At 34.9% G+C, this 21,323-nt stretch overlaps 1 protein-coding gene across 1 annotated transcript in view; it reads left to right on the top strand.

Annotated features, from left to right (window-relative positions):
• The window catches only part of DNAH7 (dynein axonemal heavy chain 7), a 114,747-nt gene that overhangs the window by 52,065 nt on the left and 41,359 nt on the right, over positions 1-21,323 (top strand). The window contains exons 30-42 of the mRNA XM_062579422.1: positions 317-466; positions 1,506-1,688; positions 2,543-2,719; positions 3,039-3,170; positions 3,839-4,063; positions 5,462-5,659; positions 8,821-8,976; positions 12,077-12,245; positions 14,820-14,946; positions 15,816-16,035; positions 17,176-18,048; positions 18,898-19,127; positions 19,825-20,155. Of these exons, the coding sequence (XP_062435406.1) occupies positions 317-466; positions 1,506-1,688; positions 2,543-2,719; positions 3,039-3,170; positions 3,839-4,063; positions 5,462-5,659; positions 8,821-8,976; positions 12,077-12,245; positions 14,820-14,946; positions 15,816-16,035; positions 17,176-18,048; positions 18,898-19,127; positions 19,825-20,155 (3,171 nt within the window). The remainder of the gene's footprint in view (positions 1-316; positions 467-1,505; positions 1,689-2,542; positions 2,720-3,038; positions 3,171-3,838; positions 4,064-5,461; positions 5,660-8,820; positions 8,977-12,076; positions 12,246-14,819; positions 14,947-15,815; positions 16,036-17,175; positions 18,049-18,897; positions 19,128-19,824; positions 20,156-21,323) is intronic.

Genomic DNA, 21,323 nt, shown 5'->3' with positions numbered 1-21,323 from the left:
TATAGGGAAAATTCGGGTCTCTTGACAGGCCTAATGTCCTGTTCACAAACATTAAAAAAAGAAAAAAATCATTTATCAAGCCACTACTCAAGTATGAAAATTAGACTTTCAGTTACCTATGATAAAGATGGGATAATTTTCTTTAGATATTCTTCAACTATCTTTACAGTATAGTATGTGATGACTTTCCTGTTCTAACATAATGCAATTTTTTGGAAGATTTAATAATACAGAGCTGTAAAATTCAAAATAAAACACATGACATAATGAACTGCATATTCATTATTAACAGATTGCATCATATCTGCATTTGTAGGGGCTGATGGAAGAAAACAAGGTTCAGATCACTGTTTTAAATCCTAAGTCTGTAACAATGGGTCAACTGTATGGACAGTTTGATCCAGTGTCGCATGAATGGTCAGATGGCATTCTGGCAGTGAGCTTCAGAGCATTTGCTTCTTCTCCAGTGAGTACCAACAGGATTAGAGCATTTTGAGAACTGACTTTTCAATACCTACATTTAAGAGTTCAGTGGTATCTTGAATGCACAACAACCGTAGGAATTGTAGGACTAATCATTTGAATGCAGAGACTGCAGTTTGGCTTGGTTGTAACTTGCTCCTTTGCGATGTACTTTATGGATGTTGGTGAATGATTATTTGTGTTTCATAAGGCCTTATGCAAGAAAAAGTACATTTTTATTTGTGTACGTTATAAATATTTGATCCTTCTACTATATTTTCCTTCTTTATTTCCTCTGATTTTTGGCCCAATTTTGCATTGTTTATGTATATGAGAATTTTGCCATTTGTTTTCTGTATTGGAAGAAATGGCTGTCTAACTGTAGCTTATGGTTGAACTTCCAGTGAAGTCCACTGAAACATTTTCACTGCATATGATGAAAGCTGTATCTATCCTACAGATGCCTGAGTTTATGCTAGTGACTGCAGTATCAAATTCTGATCCGCCTGTAAACTTAAACATACTAGTAACATTTTGAAGTTGATCAGTGTAAAGTTTGTGGTTATGAATAGCATTTTCACAATTGCTTTGTATTTTCCAGTGAGAAATATGAGAAATACCTCTATTTATTTGCTTATTTTGTAGAGTACCAAACTATATAGTTTTAATAATACCATATTCCTTAAATAGTCCTATTGACTTCCATGGTAAGTAGTAATGATGAGTAGCAGTTTGTGGTATTAAGAGTCTCACTTTGTCTAAGTCAAGATATTTAAATTTAAAATTTAAATTGCAATTTGAAGTGATGTACTACTCTACAAATATAAGGGAAAGACTCTAGTCAAACATATTAATAATCTTCTGGAGTTAACTGCAGACATAGACTTTAAAGCTTTAAAACTAGATTGTGAATATAGATTGTGATCATTTTCAGAAACTGCTGCTGAGTACAACTCTATACTTAAAATATTTTCAGTTATTGTTTGTAGAAAATAATAAAATAAAATAAAAATATCTGATTAAAAATATATTCTGCAAACCAGACCCCAGACAGGAAGTGGCTGATTTTTGATGGACCAGTGGATGCAGTGTGGATTGAGAATATGAATACTGTACTTGATGATAACAAAAAGTTATGCCTTATGAGTGGAGAGATCATTCAGATGTCGCAGCAAATGAGCCTTATTTTTGAACCAATGGATTTAGAAGTTGCTTCTCCTGCTACTGTAAGTACCTGTTTTTGAAAGACTAATTACAGATCTAATTTTTTATTCAGATATACTGTGAAGATTTTCCCTTCTAATTTTTTAAAAATATATTTAAGAATACTAGTTATAAGCTTGTATTTCTTTGATACTAACCATGGTAAAGTAACATCGTAGATTAGATTTTTTTGTTTGTAAGATTATGAAAAATTTTAAGCAATATGATATGAGAAATTACATATGTTCCCCAGAAGACTTTTTTATTGTTATTCCCTGAAAAGGGAGTCAGGCCCCTGTGTCTTACAAGAAGAACAAAATTCATGTGTGACTCTCTAATCTTGCAGACAAATTCTGGTAAAATCAGTGGTCGTTGAATTTCTATTGCATCTATTTTTTCTGACAGTATTTGTGGAATGAAAAAAAAAAATTGCGAATATCAATAGAGGTTCTAATAGTAATGTAAACAGAACAGAATTCGAGGAAGGAATTTTGAGTTAAATTGGTATAACAATTAAGTGTATAAAAATGGTATAAAATGGTATAAAAATTAAGTGTAGTAGCTGTAGCCAGTTTATTATTTGTTATGCTGTTACAGTTGAGATGTAATTCTATTCAAGAAGAAAATCTGTCTTTGCCGTTAGTTTTCCCATTGGCTCAAGAACAAAGCTAAGTTTAAATTGTGTGTGTCTCAGGGCTCGCAGAACCACACTCTAACAAATGCATTTTTGTATGCAGTTTGGTACAATTTACTCCAGCTTATAATAATTTCAGAACCTGTATATTATAATACTGAATGTTATTTTATTTTCCTTTAAACAGGAAAAAAAATTGGGGATTGTATAAACTAATGTGCATCTGTTTTTTGTTTTATTTAGGTTTCAAGATGTGGTATGGTGTATATGGAGCCTCACATGTTAGGCTGGAGACCATTAATGATGTCTTGGCTAAATGTAATGCATCCAGGAATCAGCTCTGTGCATAAAGAATTTATAATAGGCCTATTTGACAGAATGGCTCCATTTTCTCTTGAGTTTATTAGGAAATGCACAAAGGTAGGATAAGGAGAACTTTTCTGACAGCTAAAAGTTATTTTTACTCCAACATGCTAAAGGAACAAATCATTTCAATGGGACCGTAATGATTTATATTTTTTATCTGTATACACAGCTGTTTAGATAAAGGTGAATAAGGCTTGTGTTTGTCTAATTGACTTAAGTTTTAATGTGCTGCTGAATGTATCTTAGGCACATTTATCCTACTATTTTTTATCTTCACAATTAGTAAATAATGAAAAAACTCCCACCATGCAGCAGTTTCTTTTCAGTGAATAAAATAGCCCTGCATTTGAGAATAATTCTTCTTTCTTTTCAGGAATTGTCTCCTACTTCAGATACAAACCTAGTTCGATCACTTATGAATCTGATGGACTGTATGATGGATGAATTTGCCGATGAAGCCAAAATTAAAGCTATGAGTGACCATGACATTTACTCTTGGCTTGAGGTAGGCAATACGTTTAACATACAGAATAGGGAGTTCCAAATCAGGCTTTACTGAAATAGGATTCACAAGAGAAAGAACCTGTATTTGGTCATTAGGACAAATGTTTTCTAATGACTATTGAGGAAAATACCATTACCTACATAACAGCTACTTTTAATTGATACTTAGTTGAATCTTTTGTGCTTAATTTCTTGATACAAGCTTAGTGATTTTTTTGCAACCAACTAAAGAAAATTTTATATGATACTCCAGTTTCTGTTATCTCAGTTTATTGCTATTTAATTTAATGCTACCTAAAGATAAGAATCCAAGGAAAGTCTTGTTGACAAACACATCCAGCACTGTGTAGGGTAGGCCTTTGAGTAGAAGACAGATAAAGCATTTTAGAATAAACAGCAGTCTATGCTTGAACCTTCTCAAAGTAAGGGCTCTGCATGGAGCAAGTCAAGCACTTTGCTGCACACCAAAGGTGAGAAGTTGCTAGCAGCTAACATAAATGCTGTTTTCCAGTACCATCACAATGGTGCTATATTTTGTGTGTAAGAGTGAGTTGGTCCAGCATGCTTCTCTTCTGATTGGTAGCAAAGATTTCTTTGACTTCAGTGAGTAAGAAGTTTGTAATATACAGCTGCTGAACATACGTTTTTTTTTTTTTTCTCCCACTCTAGGGTATTTTCATATTTTCACTGATATGGTCTGTTGGAGCTAGCTGTAAGGAGGATGATAGACTGAAATTTGACAAAGTTCTGCGAGAAATGCTTAACGGACCGATTAGTGAGGAGACAAGAGAAAGATATAAATTGTTGAGCAGTATTGATCAACAACCTTCAAAGGCTTTTGCAGTCCCATTTCCAACAGAAGGAACAATTTATGATTATCGGTTTGTCAAAAAGGTGAGGATCACAAAATAAGATGAAGATTCCCATTTTGAAGTCATCTTTTATGAATGGTACATGATTTATATTGCTATTGTAAATTTATTTCTGCTACTGGCTTCTTTTATCAGTAAATAGACATGTCCCTTCTTGCAAAATAGTAATGCTCTAGTGTTCTGGCTGGGAATTGCAGTAACAAGGTCTGGGTTTTTTAGCCACCAGAATATTTGCCTGTTGTGACAGAACAAGTAGGCAGAAAATCTTAACTAGTTATTTTGTTCTATTTTTTATCCTTTTCTTTTTCTTGTAAGATTATTTTATTCTCATTTCAGTTCTTTTCTTAGGTTAAGGAAGCACTTAATGCATTTTAGACCATAGCCCTTTCATTACTCTGATAGTCTGCTTCTGTGCCTCTCCTTCTCCTCTGCTCCTTTTCCCCACCATTAACATGTGAATATATAATATAATTCTCTCAATGAAGAAGAAAACTTCATGCAGTGGATCTAGTATACTCTAAGACTCCAAGATGAAATAAACACACCCTTTTTTGATGCTGTTTATGAGCAAGCAAAAATTCAGAATGCAAAAACTTTCTTTTTATCCTTAGACTGTTGGGCAATTTTACATTGTGTTTCTACTTCAATCTGCAGCACATCTGGGCAATCTGAGTTTATTATTCTTGTGAAGTCCTGTTGCAGTACAATGGGAATTACATTTATCTAGATTTTGGCTCATGCATGATTCGTGCATCTTGCCACGGAAAGTAGATGATATTTCAATCATCAGTAAGGGCTTTATGTCGTCTGATTGTAATCCATAAAACCACGTTCTGCCAGTAAAAAGGATTTTCTGTTCAGAGCTGGGAATATGCCCACTCTAAGAAAGCCTTGAGGAGGGAGCAATCTTTAGAAGTTTTATGACTTCTGTACCAAGACAGAAGCTTTTCGGGATAGATAGATGGGACAAACAGTTGTTTAATTTTTTTCATCCTTATGCTAATAATTGATGACTGGAAAGTTTCTGCACCTTTTAAACAATGCTGTAATGGGTTGAACTAGGGGAAAAAGCTTTACTGTGGAGCTTCAGCACTAAAATTGACCTGTCTCCAAATTCCATAGTTTGAAGGTATTAAGAATGAGGAAAGTCTGTGACAAGGACAGCAATGTTTTTTATTGATAAATTGTTCCATGATGTTTCTTATCCTTTGAACTGAAAATACTGCATTGTATAAAGTTTAAATATATTTCAGTTGTATTTCTGAACCAAATCTGTGAGATTTATTTTTTAGTACTTCTAAAAATTGTCCGATAAAAACCGTCTATTATATCTTAGACCTTCAGTTTTGCTATTTGCATTGATTCTGCATTGGTTTTACTATTTATTGTAAAAATCTGACTTTCATATAAATTAAAATAGGGCGCAGGGATTTGGGAGCCCTGGGTGGAAACACTGAAGTCAGCTCCTCCTATACCACGAGATATGATGTTTAATGAAATAATTGTACCAACTCGGGATACTGTTCGATACATGGCATTGATGGAATTATTGACAGTGCATCAAAAGCCTTCTATATTTGTTGGGCCAACAGGAACTGGAAAGAGCACCTATATTACTGTAAGTGCTTTTAATACTAATGTTATAGCTTGTTAATAGTGTAAGATGAGGAATAATTTGATAAAATTATTAATAAAAGCAAAATGAGATACGAATTGTTGGATATTATGAAATGAAATTATGGGTCACATTAGTTTTATGCAACTACAAAATGCAGTTGCGTAGCAAAAAGTAAGGGTTTTTTGTGTTTGTTTTTTATTGTTTTTGTTTTTGCTATGTATTTCCAAATTAAATTCTTAAGAGGAGCCTAATACAACTGAAACAGGACTCTTCAGTTTTGTTCCTGTATTGATTTACTTTTCATTGTGATTATATGCAGTGTATACTTGGGATAGTCTACACAGAAACCAATGCACAAAGTATAGAACTATTTAATAAGGTATCCAGTCAGGATTGCTCAAAACAGGAAAATGCATATGTTCTCTAGATTTAGAAGCAGCAGAAATGTGTGCTGCTATTACTGCTGAAATATTCAGAAAGAAGTAGTAACCTTTTCTAGTCAGATGCTATTATGGCAATTGCATATATCAGATAACAAGAAAGAAAAAGAATTTTGTCACTAAAGGAAACAGAAAGCCAAAAAAATAAAAGTAGTATTCCTAAGAAATTGTTTATTGGATATGACTGTATTGGTGAGCGGAATTAGCTAGACAAGATCTTCCCAGGCAATTTTCTTCATATAACCATTTAGCTATATCTGGTCATTACAATGAAAAACAACAGCTGCTTTTTACAAGATGAAGTAGTTGTAAATCAAAACAATTGTGTGTCCTGTTTTACGCAGTGCCAAATATTCTTTACTGTGTGTCTTATCCTTGTCTTTGAGAGAAAATGAAAGAGAAACCCAAGTAATAGTGATAATCTAGTTTGACTGGAGCTTTTAGTTTCAGTGGAAATGGCTGTACGCAATTGTTATTTCTGAAATGAAATATTCTTAGTGAAATAGTAATTTTTGATCTACTTCCAGGATTTTTAAAGTTGCAATCTGACTGTTGAAAGGAGATTTTTTTTTCAATGTCTAAATAGTTAATTATTTAAACAAGAGACTTTTGTTTTCTAGGAAGTAGAAATATAAACAATACCCTAATATTCATAGAAGTTATGCTATACATTGTTATCTCAAACCAGCCACCTTATCTAGACAGCAGGATTAGATTGCATTGTTTTTATCTATAACAGATGCACAATACAGTTAAAAGGTTATTAAAGTTCTAAAATAGATAGTTATGATACACTCTTGAGATACATGATCTTATACTGTTTTATTTTCCTCCATAAGATTCCTATCCCATAACTGTGAATATTACTCTGTGTACATAAAAAACAAAACAAAAACTCTGTTAGCTGTTGTATGTAGAGCCTCTGCTCCACTTGAGAGGTTTGAAAGTTTACTGTAAATGTGGCAAAACAGCCAAAACACATCATTCAGGGGAGGAATTCTGTCCCTGTTGTTGTTAGAGATGTCCACTGTAATGGTTACTTAGGTCAAACTTTTCGCAGACAATTATTGTGTTCCTTGTTTTGTGGATGGCTGATTTGAATCTATGCTTTTTGATTTGTGGAAATACTGAAGCACCATAATTTAAATGTGTTAGAGTTGCTATTTGATCATAAAGAATTTGTATTCTTTAAAAATCAAGTTGTTGGTATGTGAAATTAATGAAAATAATTATTATGAAAATAATATTTTGCCTGTGACCTTTCCATGTCTCTGTAGTGTTGTGTGGCATAGAAAAGCTTGTCTCCTAATTTTGTCTTTGAATATGATATGAATTCTGTTCAGTAAGATAAGCACTGAGCACACTGAATACTGAACAGAAAACAAGCCATTGACAGTTTTTTTTAATAGTAGAAGAGGCAAGGTATATTAGTCTTGAGTGTGTATATATATGGCTAATGATAATTAAAACAGATGATAGTAATAAAAACATTTAAGTAATGACTTATTACAGCCAAATACAATATAGAGCTCTTGAAAATGGAATCAAAAGGAAATAATACACTTGTAAAACAAAGCATTGTAGTTTTATGTATTTGAACCAGAAGTCAAGACTAATGCTTTTTTCAGTTTTTCCAAATCTGCAAATATTTCTTCTTTCTAAAGGGAGAAGTTAGACTGTATGATTGAAAGCAGACTTCATTAGCATTTTGAAATAACTGAGTCATCATTATTTTGGGATAAATTAGTTTCTTTTATTTAATCTTCAGTCACTGAGTGATGCATTGTTCATTCTAATTTTGTCATGTGATTATTAAAAGTATGAGTAATACAGAAAAAGATTCTAATTTACTAGATGAAAAGGTTGGATCAATGTTAATTCTTCAGATGGATCTGACAGATGAAGATAATCCTTTTTCCATCAGAAAATGGTGTTCTGCTATCACAAATCTCACATTGCATTCTAAAACACTGTGGTGTTCTGCTGCCCAAATAGGTTCACTTGCAACAGGTGGAATGCTTGATGTTTCCTAGTGAGTTATTACACTCTTACTCTGTTTTCTGTGAGAAGATATAACATCATTAGTTTAAATGGCAAACTGGTACTAGTTATGGAATGAGTCCCATGAGTCTTACTTGAAATGGTGTTCCCCCAGCGGTTAAATGGCAGCTAACAAAAGAGACTTTGGAAGCCAGTAGTATTACAAAATACTAGTAATCTTGAGGGTAAAGCTTATCTTTAGATATTCTTGCTACGCTCTTTGAAAGAAAATATTTCTGGAGACTCATGAAAAGTAGGCATAAATATTTGGATTTGTGGATACTTGTGCAAATTTGAGTGTGGATTTGAAGGCAATATGAATCTAGTCAGATCTAATTGGTATTATGCACTGATGTATTTGTACAAAATATGAACATGCTAAACTTATATAGTATTTTAGGTAGTTTTTTGAGAAAATGTGAAAATATCTATATTGGCAGGTAGAAAATTTTCTTTGACAAAATAAGATTATTATGTTTCAATTTATCCAAGAGAATTAGTTTATCTGATGAAATATTATTAAAGATTTATGTTAGTGATGAATTACTATTTTAACATTTTAGATGAAATAAAAATGATGTAAAAATATCTTTTTAGATTGATTGCCATTTGCTGAAGTGCTATAGAATTTGTGTTATTTACATATGTAGTTCAACTGTCTCCTCTTCATAACCCTTCCAGAATTTTCTTTTAAATAATTTGAATAAAGAAGTCTACAAGCCACTACTCATTAACTTTTCAGCACAAACTACAGCAGCTCAGACTCAGAATATTATCATGTCAAAGCTGGATAAAAGGAGAAAAAGAGTTTTTGGACCTCCTCTTGGGAAAAGAATGGTAACTGATATACGTATGTTTATGTACATAAATAAGTGTGTAAATGCAAATCAGTATGTAAATGCATTATTTTCTCAACTGTGATCACAAGCAGTATTCAGAAAGGATACTTTGAAATAAATAGTCAGAGATACAGTTCTCCTAATATAGATTCTCATGTTTCCCTTCTTCCAGTAACATACATCTTATTTTAATCAACAGAAAAAAATGATATGAATAAGTGTGAACAGCATTATCATACTTCCCACTCCATATTTTGTGATCTAATCCTTGAGATAAAACTTCTGTATGGGCAAGCAGGTTGCTGACAGCATAGCTCTTGGTAATGTGATTTCAGAGTTTTGTAGAAATCTGGAAGTGAAATCATGGAGAGTTTGTCATTTGCTGGAGGCCTGGATCTAGTATATTGTGGAGAGACTACTTACTGAAGCTTGTTCACCTCTCAGACTGTTAGCCCTTGTTGCTCATCTACAAGGGCACCAGTGAACTGTGAAGGGAGAGCTGGAATAAACCAAAAAGGACTACAGAGCTCTGTGGGCAAAGGTGAAGGACATGGGAGCCCAGGTGATATTCTCCTTCATCCTTCAGATAAAGGCAAAAAATAAGGTAGGAGTGGATATGGCCTGCCAGTCAGCTAGGTATGATGAGCATGCCAGTTACCAGTAGTACCAATTACTTCATGATGGGAGTTTGTTAGGGACCACCTCATCAGGGTGAGAAGGTGGACAAAATCTTCCACAGTCAACTTATGGAAGTCTCCACATCACAGTGTTACTGACATCTGCTGGAAGGGCCAGACAGAAGAAATCCAGGTCATTTCTGTGGGGCCTTGGGCACAGCTTCTTAACAGCTGCTACATGGGCCAATGAAGTTTAATGGTCTCCTAAATATGCTGCTTATGTGCAAAGAAGAACTGGTCAGGGATGTAAGGTCAAGGGCAGCCTTGTCTGTAGCAGTAAATAAAAAAGAGTTCAAGATTGTGAGGGGAGTGCAGAAGGCAAATATGAGAGCAGAAAGCTTGAACTTCAGGAGACAGACTTTGGCTTATTCAGGGAACAGAGATCCCATGGGAAGGAGGCAGATCTGAAGGGTAAAGGAGGTCAAGAGAGCTGGTAAATCCTTACAGACAACCTCCTCTGAGAACAGGAACAGTCCATCTTGACACTCAAGAAAATCAATAGATGTGTCAGGAGACTGGCTTAGCTGAAAAAGGAACTATTGATGCAATTTGAAAAGGACATACATCCTCTCTGAAAGGGGAGTTAAGGACAATCTATAAAAGAGAAATGCAGAAGCGCTGGCTAGGCATGCGTGGATGCTGTTAGGAAATTCATAGCTCAGTTGTTCAATGAAAGTGACTGTTCCTTTTAATCAGTGCTTGTTAGAATTGAATACTGCATTCAGTTTTGGGCCCTATAGGACAGGAAGGATATTGATAATTCAAGCAGGTTCAGCAGAGGGCTGCAAGGATGGTCACGAGATGGGAGCACAAGCGTTGCGAAACTAGGAGAAAGCCTCGTTCAGCCTGAAGAAATGAAGTCTTTAGGAGGGCCTAATAGCAGCCTTCCAGTACTGATGACGAGGGGTACAAGAAGATGAAGCTAAGCACTTCGTTAGTGTACCCAACAGGAAAATGAGAGCAAATAATCATAAACAGAAACCAGGGAAGTTGTAACTGGATATAAGGGGGGAGAAAAAGTCACTGTGAGGGTAAATAAGCAGACAAAGAGGAGACTAGAGAGGCCATGGAATCTCTGTCTGTGGAGCTTTTTAAGATCTGAGAAGATAAAGCTCTGAGCAGTCTGATGAGAAATCGGTGTTGAGAGCTCAGCTTTATGCAAGAGATTGAAGACGATGAACTCTGAAGTCCATTACAACCTGTATAATTGTATGATCTTGGAGTATTAAGGAGATTTAAATTTAAAGATACAACATTCTTCTTCCCCCCCCCCTTTTCTTCCCCCCTCCCCTGCAGTGAACAAATTCTTTTCCCCTCTATCTAGAGGAGCTGCAATGAGACTGATAATTAAAATTCATCTTAGGGAAAAATTTAGCTTCTAAGGAAAAATGAAATATTATTTTTAAATTACTGTGGAAGATATGTTCATTTTAAAAAATGCTACTTTCAGGATTCCTATGGAATTTTCGTATTTTTTGAACAGTGATTCACAATATCACTTTCAAAAGCACCATTAAAATTGTCTGCTGTTGTATGTGATGACTGTATAATATGACCTTAGTATGTTTGTTTTTTCTTATTTTCAGTATTTCCTAGCTATGGTTTAATGATTGCTCATTATGAAGAGCAAAATACGTTTTTATTAGAAGTTCCAGAAGGAAGTACCATTTAAAGATGCTGTTTTGAGGTTATTCATCTCAAAAAGCTGTTTCTTAAGATTTATCTTAGACTATTCTTAACAAAATAAAGTACTGCTGAGATGATTTTTTTTGTCTTAATTTGTGTTGGTCAGTTACCCTCTTCATAGCCATCTCATTATGTTGCCCAAGTTAAAAGGCTAAATAGGTTATAAGGCCCGTGATATAACCTATTCTCATTTTGACCAAATTTCTGCTCTCTGTCACGTAGAGAATGAGAAGAAAGGGGATAAAATACAGGTGTATGTAGAATGTGCATTGGTCACATTAGGTTAATTGTTTGAAGAAGTTTTCTAATATGAAATAGCCAAGAAAGATTTAACATTTAATAAATTTAAAATATATTTAACAAATTTCATAAATTTTCTGTTTTCAAAAAACAGAGCTCGAGGCATGTAAGACACTAAAGTTTAAAAAGCAAGTGCTAGTTTGCCCTTTTTCATTAAATACATTCTAATATACATTAAGTACACTCCGTATACTCCAAAATACACTTTTTCTCTCCTCTGTAGGTACGTTTTGGAACAGCTTTAGACAGGCATAGTTATTTCATAAGTTTAATTATTATTTACTCAGCAGTAGGGCCACTTTAAAAACACATACTTACATATGTTACTTGCATTCATTTCGGTGGGAGTGAATTGATGGGCACTGCTTTCTGAATCAAGCCAAATGATAGCATATATTCAGTTAAATAAATAATCATTTATGTTTTCCTTTTCAGGTTGTATTCGTAGATGATGTTAATATGCCAGCACGAGAGGTCTATGGTGCTCAACCCCCTGTTGAATTGCTACGTCAGTGGTTAGATCACTGGAATTGGTATGACCTTAAAGACTCCTCAGTGATTAAACTGGTGGATGTTCAGATCATATGTGCCATGGGACCCCCAGGTAAAAGATGCATATTTTATGCTTTGTCCTGTTTCTTTGGTTTGTGAAGACTGCATGCTTACTGATGAGTAATTTTACAGTTTGGGTGTCTGTGGGAAGGGATAGGATTCAAGGAACCCATTGCTTACAGGAAACGTGAACAGGATGCATGGTAGAGTGGTTGAGGGGCAGCAAAGAAGATACCCAAGCCTGCCAGGAAGTAAGATTGCCTTGTAGGAAAGTAAGAATGTGGCTATACAGTATTTTTGAAATTCTTTTGGTCTGATGAGACCCTCTGTTGGTCTTCAATCAATATTTTTCTTCTTTTAAGCTTTTCTTAAATGCTGCTAAGTGAAGTTTTTGGGTAGATACACCTTGCCTTTATTTGGCAAAAACCAAAGTAAACTATTTATGACATAAAGAGGTAATTATGTTTCTGACAGGCTGTTTACATACTGACAATATGTAGATAGAGATACGTATTGATTTACTCTGTTGCTATAATTAATGAGCTGCTTATTTACTCAAAATAATTGAGTTTTGCACATTTGTAACAGTTAAAAGGAGGAATTAGTTTCTTTGATATTTTGTTTATTTTTAAAATATTTATACATTCAGTTTCCTTCACTACAGCAAGACTCATGTGGCAGGATTTCTTTAAACAGAATTGTTCATAGCCCTGTCTCTGACAAACCACTTAACAAGTTTCTGTGAAAGCTGTTCTGAGCATAACTTTTACAGTGCTTAATCAGGCTGTGACTGATGTTTCCTTTCCATTTAACCTTGAGCTTCCCTGAGTTTTCTCTTTCTTTTATAGAAATGTTTTTAAACACATGCATGTGTACACACGCACACACACACACCCGTGCGCATGCACTCAAACACATACACAGACTGTAGCCTGTGGATTTCTTCTGCTGGTATGTACCTTTGCATTTTGAGCAGTGATGCCTGATGGCGTTTAGGACAGGGCACAGCATTTGTTCACCTATCTGGTTTCCTAAAGAAGCAAAATTGTTTCTTGCAGTCATTTAAAATTAAAGGCAGTGTTCATATACAATTCAAAGCACTATATAGAAGGGTCAGTCTGTGAAATAACTGAGCAGAAGGAAACTGTGAAAGTCTTTAAGCCATCCTTACTTTTCCTAAACCTGAGGTGAGGTCATGAATTGTACTATCTTCTGGCATAACTTAATTGCACAGGTTTTTTTATACTGGCCAAATCTTGGAGACACTTTTGCTGTAAAGCCTGCCTTAGTGCTACATTCCTCTCTTGGGGTGACAATGTAGAACTGACTATTTTTGAAAATGGGTAGAATTTTCTTTTGCTGGAGAAATCTGCAGTTAGTTTTGTTCTAGTACTCTTCTGGTTGAATGGTACAAAACAAACTGATCAAATGAACAAGTTAATGGTCCTAACTATTAGTGTCAAATATCACAATTCAGCTTCAGCTGAAGAATTTACTTTAGTAGCTTCTGGAAGCTGCTTCCAGAAGTCTTGAGAATTATATTCTTTTATCCAGCCTATGTTTAGTCAAACTTTTCTCTGAATATAGAAATTAAAATCTGAAACCTTCTGCACACATGTATACAGTGCTATTGAAGTAATTCTTTTAAAGCTGTTTTTGTAATGTTAGGTTTAAAATTTATATTTGAGAAGCCTTATCTTTTGGATAGAATACATATTTTATCCAAATAGTTTGTATAATTTTGCCATCAGTGCATGTGTAAACTTCAAAATGCTTTGTGAAGTACTGTGTCCAAGAGACAACCTTAGCTGAGGTAGAAGGAAGTAAGATGAATAAATGCTTCAGTAGATTCTAGCAAAGCATGCACAGTTAAGTTTAGACAATCACTAGTTTTGCTTGCAATCTAAACTGACTGAATGTGAGGTAGTTCCAGGCTTGAAGTCTTAGTGTCATTTGTGCAGGCTCCTAAGTCTTGTGTCTAACTTGAGATTTGCCTTTAACTGTGCTTCTGATGTTAGGAATGGAAGCTTGCCCATTTCTCAGCTACCTCTTGCCAATTTGGTCCTATAAGAAAGTTGAACACCCTGAGTAGCAGCTTATCCCTGGATTCCCAAAACAAGGAGCAAGTATCCAGTAAACTTATATAGTTTTCTTCCCCTTGCTTCCATACATAGATTCATTGTCCAAATCACAATCTAGTCATAAAAACTATTAATTCTAGAACTGAGAAATAATTTCAATTAAATTGAATAAAGGACACAGCACTAGCCACAGAGGCTTCTTTCGTGGAATGCTTTGAAAATTAAGAACATAGTTTTAGAATTTATGATAAAAATTTTTCTTCTGTGCCAGGAGGCTATTAAACTATTAAAATAGTTTAAAATCTCTGCATATATGTCATCTTGATAATTTCAGTCTGTATTTTACAAAATGCTGTTGTTTACAGAATAGACAAATACTGAATACTGTGAATATTTTTTTCTGCCTCATTGCATTAATTAAGGCTATGGTTGGTGTACATGAGCCTGATGATTGTATTAGGGATGAATAGTAGAAAAAATTGCTTGGTTTTACTGTTTTATTCTAAATTTTTCTATTTGCAGTATTTATGCTTTCTAATTTTTAGGTGGTGGTCGAAACCCAGTAACGCCACGATTCTTGAGACACTTCAATACAATTACAATTAATGAATTTGATGATAAATCCATGTATACAATTTTTTCTAGAATCTTAAACTGGCATCTGACTACATGGTAAGTGACTTCTATGTGTTTGGAAAAATCAAAGTCGGTATTTAAATTATGCTGGTAGGAAGTCTCCAAGACATGTTTATAGGACCCTGCTCCTGAAAACAAGTGAGCATCTGTGGTATCCTATGCCTTTTGAGATGTTCATTGCTCCATAGAACTACTGCTCATGTGTAAAATCTCCCATGGAGAACTTTTTGTTCTGAAGTGTTTTAACAAAGCCTTAGACTAGTTAAGGCTACTTCAGTTAGTTGAGATATATCTGTAACACTATTCTTTGATGTATAATAAATAAAAATAGAATTTAATTAGTCATTATTCTGAAAGTAGAACTGGAAAGTGCTTTTAGGTTTCCTGTGATTTGAGAAGGCTGTAGAAACTGACTCTTTTTTTGGCCTTTTACCACCATGTTTCAATTCCATTATTGGGAATTTTTATAGTTTTGTGCTTCAGATTCCATTATTCTATCCGTTCCAACTAGTAAGTCCTGAAAGATTGTTTTATCCTCTTTCTAGACAGGATTTGTGCTTTCACAGCTTCTTAACCTTTAAGAGAGATCCGAGAAGAGAGCAAGGGCTATTTGTCCTGTCTCCCCCATTGTTGTTATTAGTAATAAAAACAAACAAACAAAAAATTAGAATCAGTCACATTACATCAGCAAACTTGTTACTAGATTTGATTCACAGACTGAGTTAGTCTGTTAATCTAGTAAGAGAACTCAGGTTTGTAAAACTGTCTGTGAGGAAGTATAATAGCAGAACTTAAAAACTGGTGTAGGCTCAGAAGTAAATCACTGTTCTTATGTATTATTTGTTTGTTCACATGTTGGAATTGTGAGAATCACTCTGTTGTCACCACTTTTTATAACCTGTCAGTTACAGCTTTCCATCAGAATATGTAGAATTGATACCACAATTGATTAATGGAACTATGTCTATGTATAAAGAAGCTATGAAGAATCTGCTTCCAACGCCAGCCAAATCTCACTATTTGTTCAACCTCCGTGATTTTTCTCGTGTTATTCAAGGCGTTTGCCTATCAAGACCTGAAACAACAGAATCTGTAGGAATGATAAAGCGTCTCTGGGTTCATGAGGTAAATCAACTAAAACCAAGAACTGATATTTTTATAAATAAGAAGAAGGTCCAGATTTCTTTCTCAGGGCTATATTGGTATTTTTTACCGTGTAATTTTCTATTAGCTAGTAACTATGAATTCGTATTCATTTATTCAATTTATTAACTAAGATTTTAATTATGGATAGTGTACTGGTAGAGGAAATCAGAGCTTTTTGAAGTATGAATCATACCTTAGAGAAATTGATCATCATTTCCTTCACTTTTCCATAGTTATGTAGTCTCTGCTGCTCTGAATGGTTGCACAGTCCTTTCTATCTCTTCTCTTCTTCCTCCCAAAAAACAAATCAACAGTCAGAAGAGCAGCAAGTAGTCCAGGGACACTGGAAATATAAGACATCTAAATTTTGGTCCCTACGTTCTTTTTTCCTTCAGGGTTCCATTTAGAAAAAATTCTTGAGCTTTCTGTCTTCAGCAAATACTGTCTTTGAGTCATAATAAAATAGACAAACTGGATGAGTGCAAGTTTTAATTTCCTTTTAGAAATAAGAAGAATAAAGCACAGGATCCCCCCTGGATTGTAAGAAAGCAAAGTCAGTGATAACTGTTGTTCTTTTAAGTGTTTAGTTTCAGTCCATCCTCCATCCTCTGAGCAGGATCACAAAAAGTAGCTCCTGAAGGTGCCTTTCTAAGTTTCTTACAGTTCTTTAAGATGAAGGCGGTTCAGCCTTCCCAAGCACTCTATTTGTGTTCTTTACTTTTTCATAAAACAAATTTTCTAGTATCCAACTTCAGTATTCTTTCCCAAAATACAAACTCATAACTGGTCCTATCTGGTCATGGCAGAAGGAACAAAATATTCCCTTCCTCTTTGCAGTGGTCTCTTATGTATTTGTATAAAGTGTTTTTAAGTATGTGTGCATGCACATGCATGTGTGTATTTCCATACGGATTTTCATTTCAGAAGAAATAGTACTGGCATCAAAAATTATTCAAATTGATTCTAAACACTTATTTTATTCTTTTCTATGTGGTGAAGTTTAAGATAGTTTATACTTTGAAGTCTTTTTCAGATTTACATTTCTTTCATCTTAATTAAAATAAGTGTAAATTAAAGAGCAGAAGCAACTATTAAAAGGATTATGTTTTTATTATACAGGTTCTTAGAGTGTATTATGATCGTTTGGTGGATGGTTCTGATCGGGCCTGGCTTGTTGGATTTATCCAAGAAGTAGTGAAAAATGACTTACATGAAGACTTCCATGAACTTTTCCAGAATCTAGACTTCAATAATGATGGAAGAGTGGAAGAAGATGACTTACGTAGCCTAATGTTTTGTGATTTTCATGACCCTAAGAGAGATGACACTAACTACAGGGAGATTAATAATGTGGATCAATTGCGACTGGTTGTAGAGAGTCACCTTGAAGAATTTAATAACATGAGCAAAAAACCAATGCAGCTTGTTTTGTTCCGATTTGCTATAGAACATATTTGTAGAATTTCACGTATTCTGAAACAGCCTCGAAGCCATGCCCTCCTTGTTGGTGTTGGAGGTAGTGGTCGGCAGTCTCTTACTCGATTAGCAGCCCATATGGCTGATTACACGCTTTTCCAGGTTGAAATAAGTAAAAGCTATGGTACCAGTGAGTGGCATGAAGACTTAAAAATCATACTAAGAAAATCTACTGAAGGGGAAATGCAGGGAGTTTTCTTGTTCGCAGATACACAGATAAAAAAGGAGTCGTTCTTAGAAGACATTAACAACTTACTAAATGCAGGTGAAGTGCCAAACCTCTTTGCAGTAGATGAGAAGCAAGAAATTTGTGAACGAATGCGTCAGATCGATCGCCAACGAGACAGGACAAAACAGACTGATGGCAGTCCTATAGCTCTTTTTAACATGTTTACCGATCGTTGCCGAGATCAGCTTCATGTAGTATTGGCCGTGAGTCCTATTGGAGATGCTTTCCGTAATCGTCTTAGAAAATTTCCAGCTCTTGTCAACTGCTGCACACTAGACTGGTTTCAGGTAAAAAACAAGGAGTTAATTGTGCTTGTTTTTCTAATGGAAGTGCTTTAGAAACATGACTTCAATTCTTTTTGTAGCAAGTAATTCTCTTTGGTCAACTTAGCAGTGAAAAACATCTTGGATTTTCTTACTGTCATCTTCTAACTTAAACTGTTAGAACTATCCTGATTGTGATGAAGGCCAGCATAGGCAGAATGAAAAATCACCGAGAAAATAACTGTCTGATTTTGATGTAAGAGTAAAACTGAATGAATACTGTACTGTAGACATTACTGAAGTAAATATTAGTGATATCTTTTATTACCAGGGCAATCAGAACATAGGTTGCCAAAGAGTTTGAAAATGAAATACCATAAAAATACAAACATCTCTCGATGCAGCAAAAACAGATTTTTCTTCCTACGACTCTGCAATAAGACTGCATTCTATCTTAATGTTATATGCAAAAGACCTTACACACAATTTTAAAGATGTAGAATTTAATCATACAAAGAATTTGAGGAACTCAAAGTTTACGAAAATGTACTACTGTATCTGTAAATGGTACTTTGAAGAGGAAAAGCAAAGAGAGAGTTACAGACTCCTGTGGACATATTGAGAATACATAGTTTTAATAACAGTATTTCTACTAGGTGAAATAAAACAATAGGCTTGAACTGAATACTCAGATAACTGGGTTCTTCCCCAGTTCTGTAATTTTCCTCTCTGGTGATCTTAGATCAAGTCACTTCTCTGTGCCTTAGTGTCTTCATCTATCAAATGGGGTAAATACACATTTTTGGAAAGTGCTTTGAATTTTATGAATGTGAAATTCTGAATATGGAAGAAGTATTTATCCATTTGTTTTAGACTTGGCCAGAAGATGCATTAGAAGCTGTGGCCTCTCGCTTCTTAGAAGATATTGAAATGTCAGAAGAAACTCGGAGTGGCTGTATTGATATGTGTAAAAGCTTTCATACATCTACCATTGTTTTGTCTGGTTTATACCATGCAGAGCTTCAAAGACACAACTATGTTACACCTACCTCATACTTGGAACTCATCTCTACTTTCAAAATTCTACTGGAAAAGAAGCGCACGTGAGGATTTATAATGTGGATTTTTCTAGAACTAAAGTTCACCCAAACAATCTGTTGTAAGAGTATTGTAAGCCTGCTACCTTTGTGCTTCCAACTGTGTGGTACCACACTACCTGTGTGTAGTGTGTTCTATCCTCATAGCAAGGGAGCAATAGTTCCTTTTCTTTAATCCTCTCCTGCCCATTAATAGGATAGTGCCATGTGAATTACAACAAATGCTTAATTTAACCAATGGGCTGTGTGAATTATTGTGTGCATCAAGCAACTCGAAAGGTAGCAGGGTGTATCAGTCAGGAAATAAATAAATATAATCTTGAAAGTAGTGACCCAAAGCTTTTGGAATTTCTTGGTATACAGTTGGTTGTCAGGAGAGCTGTTCACATTCAACTGCTAAAATGATTTTCCCAATAACATTAGTCCGGTTCAAACCTCAGCTTAACGAATCATCTTCATGAATCTGTCCCTGTCTTTGCTCTCTGCTTTTTTTGCAATTTTTGCAGCTTCTGCCAACAAAGCTGTTCCTGACATTTATCTGTTTCCCATTCTGTGGGTATACATGATAGATGAGTTAAACATTATGGCTCAAGTAATCTCTGCTGTGTTTGTTTTGTTGGGTAAATAAAACAAGTTTGGCAGAGCATCTGAATATTGAGAGTAGCATCAAACAGCTCTATAATTAAATGCTATTTATTTTCAGTGAGGTGATGAAAATGAAAAGAAGATATGAAGTTGGCTTGGAGAAACTGGACTCTGCTGCGTCTCAAGTAGCCTTGATGCAGTCTGAGCTGGGAGCTCTGCATCCTCAGTTGCAGGAAGCTAGCAAGCAGGTTGATGAGATGATGATGGTTATTGAAAAAGAATCCTTGGAAGTCGCCAAAACTGAAAAAATTGTTAAAGCTGATGAAATAGTGGCAAATGAACAGGCTATGGCTGCAAAAGCCATCAAAGATGAATGTGATGCTGACTTAGCACAAGCCATGCCTTGTTTGGAAAGTGCTCTGGCTGCCCTTGACATTCTCACTGCGCAGGTATGGCTAACGATACATATTTACACACTGGAGGGTATTCAGACAAACAAAAGCATAGAATGTCTACCTTTTCAGATTTTGCATTAGACTGACACAAAGGTTTATAGTTTAGTAACTTCCTGAAATCTTTCAGTTTTAAAAAGCAAAATCTTATTATGTCTTTACTTTCCAGCGAAAGAGCTATAATTAAATTTGTATGAACTAAAAGATCAAATACCTATTATTCTAGACACTTCAAAAATGATAGTTATAAAAATATTTTGAATCAACAACTAAGACGTTAGAAAAAGTATGCTTTATACTTTCTTACTTAGAAACTGCAAGCCTGTTTACTAATATTTTTACATCCAGTCTTTCAGAGTCTAGAAATGGAGGTTGAAATTCTGTTGTCCTCCCCCCTTTAAGGGACCACTCTTCATAAGAGTATGATGGTGTGGGCTGCCACCTCTAGTTTTACAGATATTCAGGTTTTAAATGCCTAGATGCTGATTTGGCTATGGTGGGACGAAAGAAAGTCTCCTAAATTGCAATAGTGAAGATGGACTGTATGCTTCACCTATTGCTGCTCAAAGATTTGTGAATACGTATTAAGAAAAGCCTCTTAGATAGCAAGCAAGTGGTTTGCTTTTAATGAGTATGGTTGGTTGGTATCAGAAATTTTAGACTCTCTCATATTCAAGTCATTGGCATGATTTGTAGCATGAATCGTTTCTTTGCCACATCAAGGCAATTGCATTATGTCTACAAATAACAAGAAATCACTTGGCTGAGATAAGAAAGCTGCTTTGATGGCTGATGAAGCAATGCTTCAACTGCTGTCAGTGCCTCATGTATCCAAGAAAATAGTATGATAATACAAGTGAAAGAAAACTGAGTAGGAACTTCCAAGGGAAAAAAAAAAAAAAAGTTCAAAATCTACTCAAGTGCATGATAAGCCCAAAATCCCTGTGTGTGGGAGAGCGTACAGTACCAATACAGGACTCCTGTTTTTCATTTAGACAGACCAATGCTAATGGTAAGTTGATCAGAGTACAGGCTGTGAATTGTGAACATAAACCTATGCATATAAATATACAGGTAAGTGCCTTGTCTGGAAAAACAGAACTATACGTAATTCAGGACTGTTGAAAGGAGTTTTTACCCTCAAAAAGGGCTTTGGAACTTATTG

Source organism: Rhea pennata, chromosome 6 (genome assembly GCF_028389875.1).
Source record: "Rhea pennata isolate bPtePen1 chromosome 6, bPtePen1.pri, whole genome shotgun sequence".
Taxonomy (NCBI): Eukaryota; Metazoa; Chordata; class Aves; order Rheiformes; family Rheidae; genus Rhea; species Rhea pennata.
This window is presented reverse-complemented; position numbering and strand designations above follow the sequence as displayed.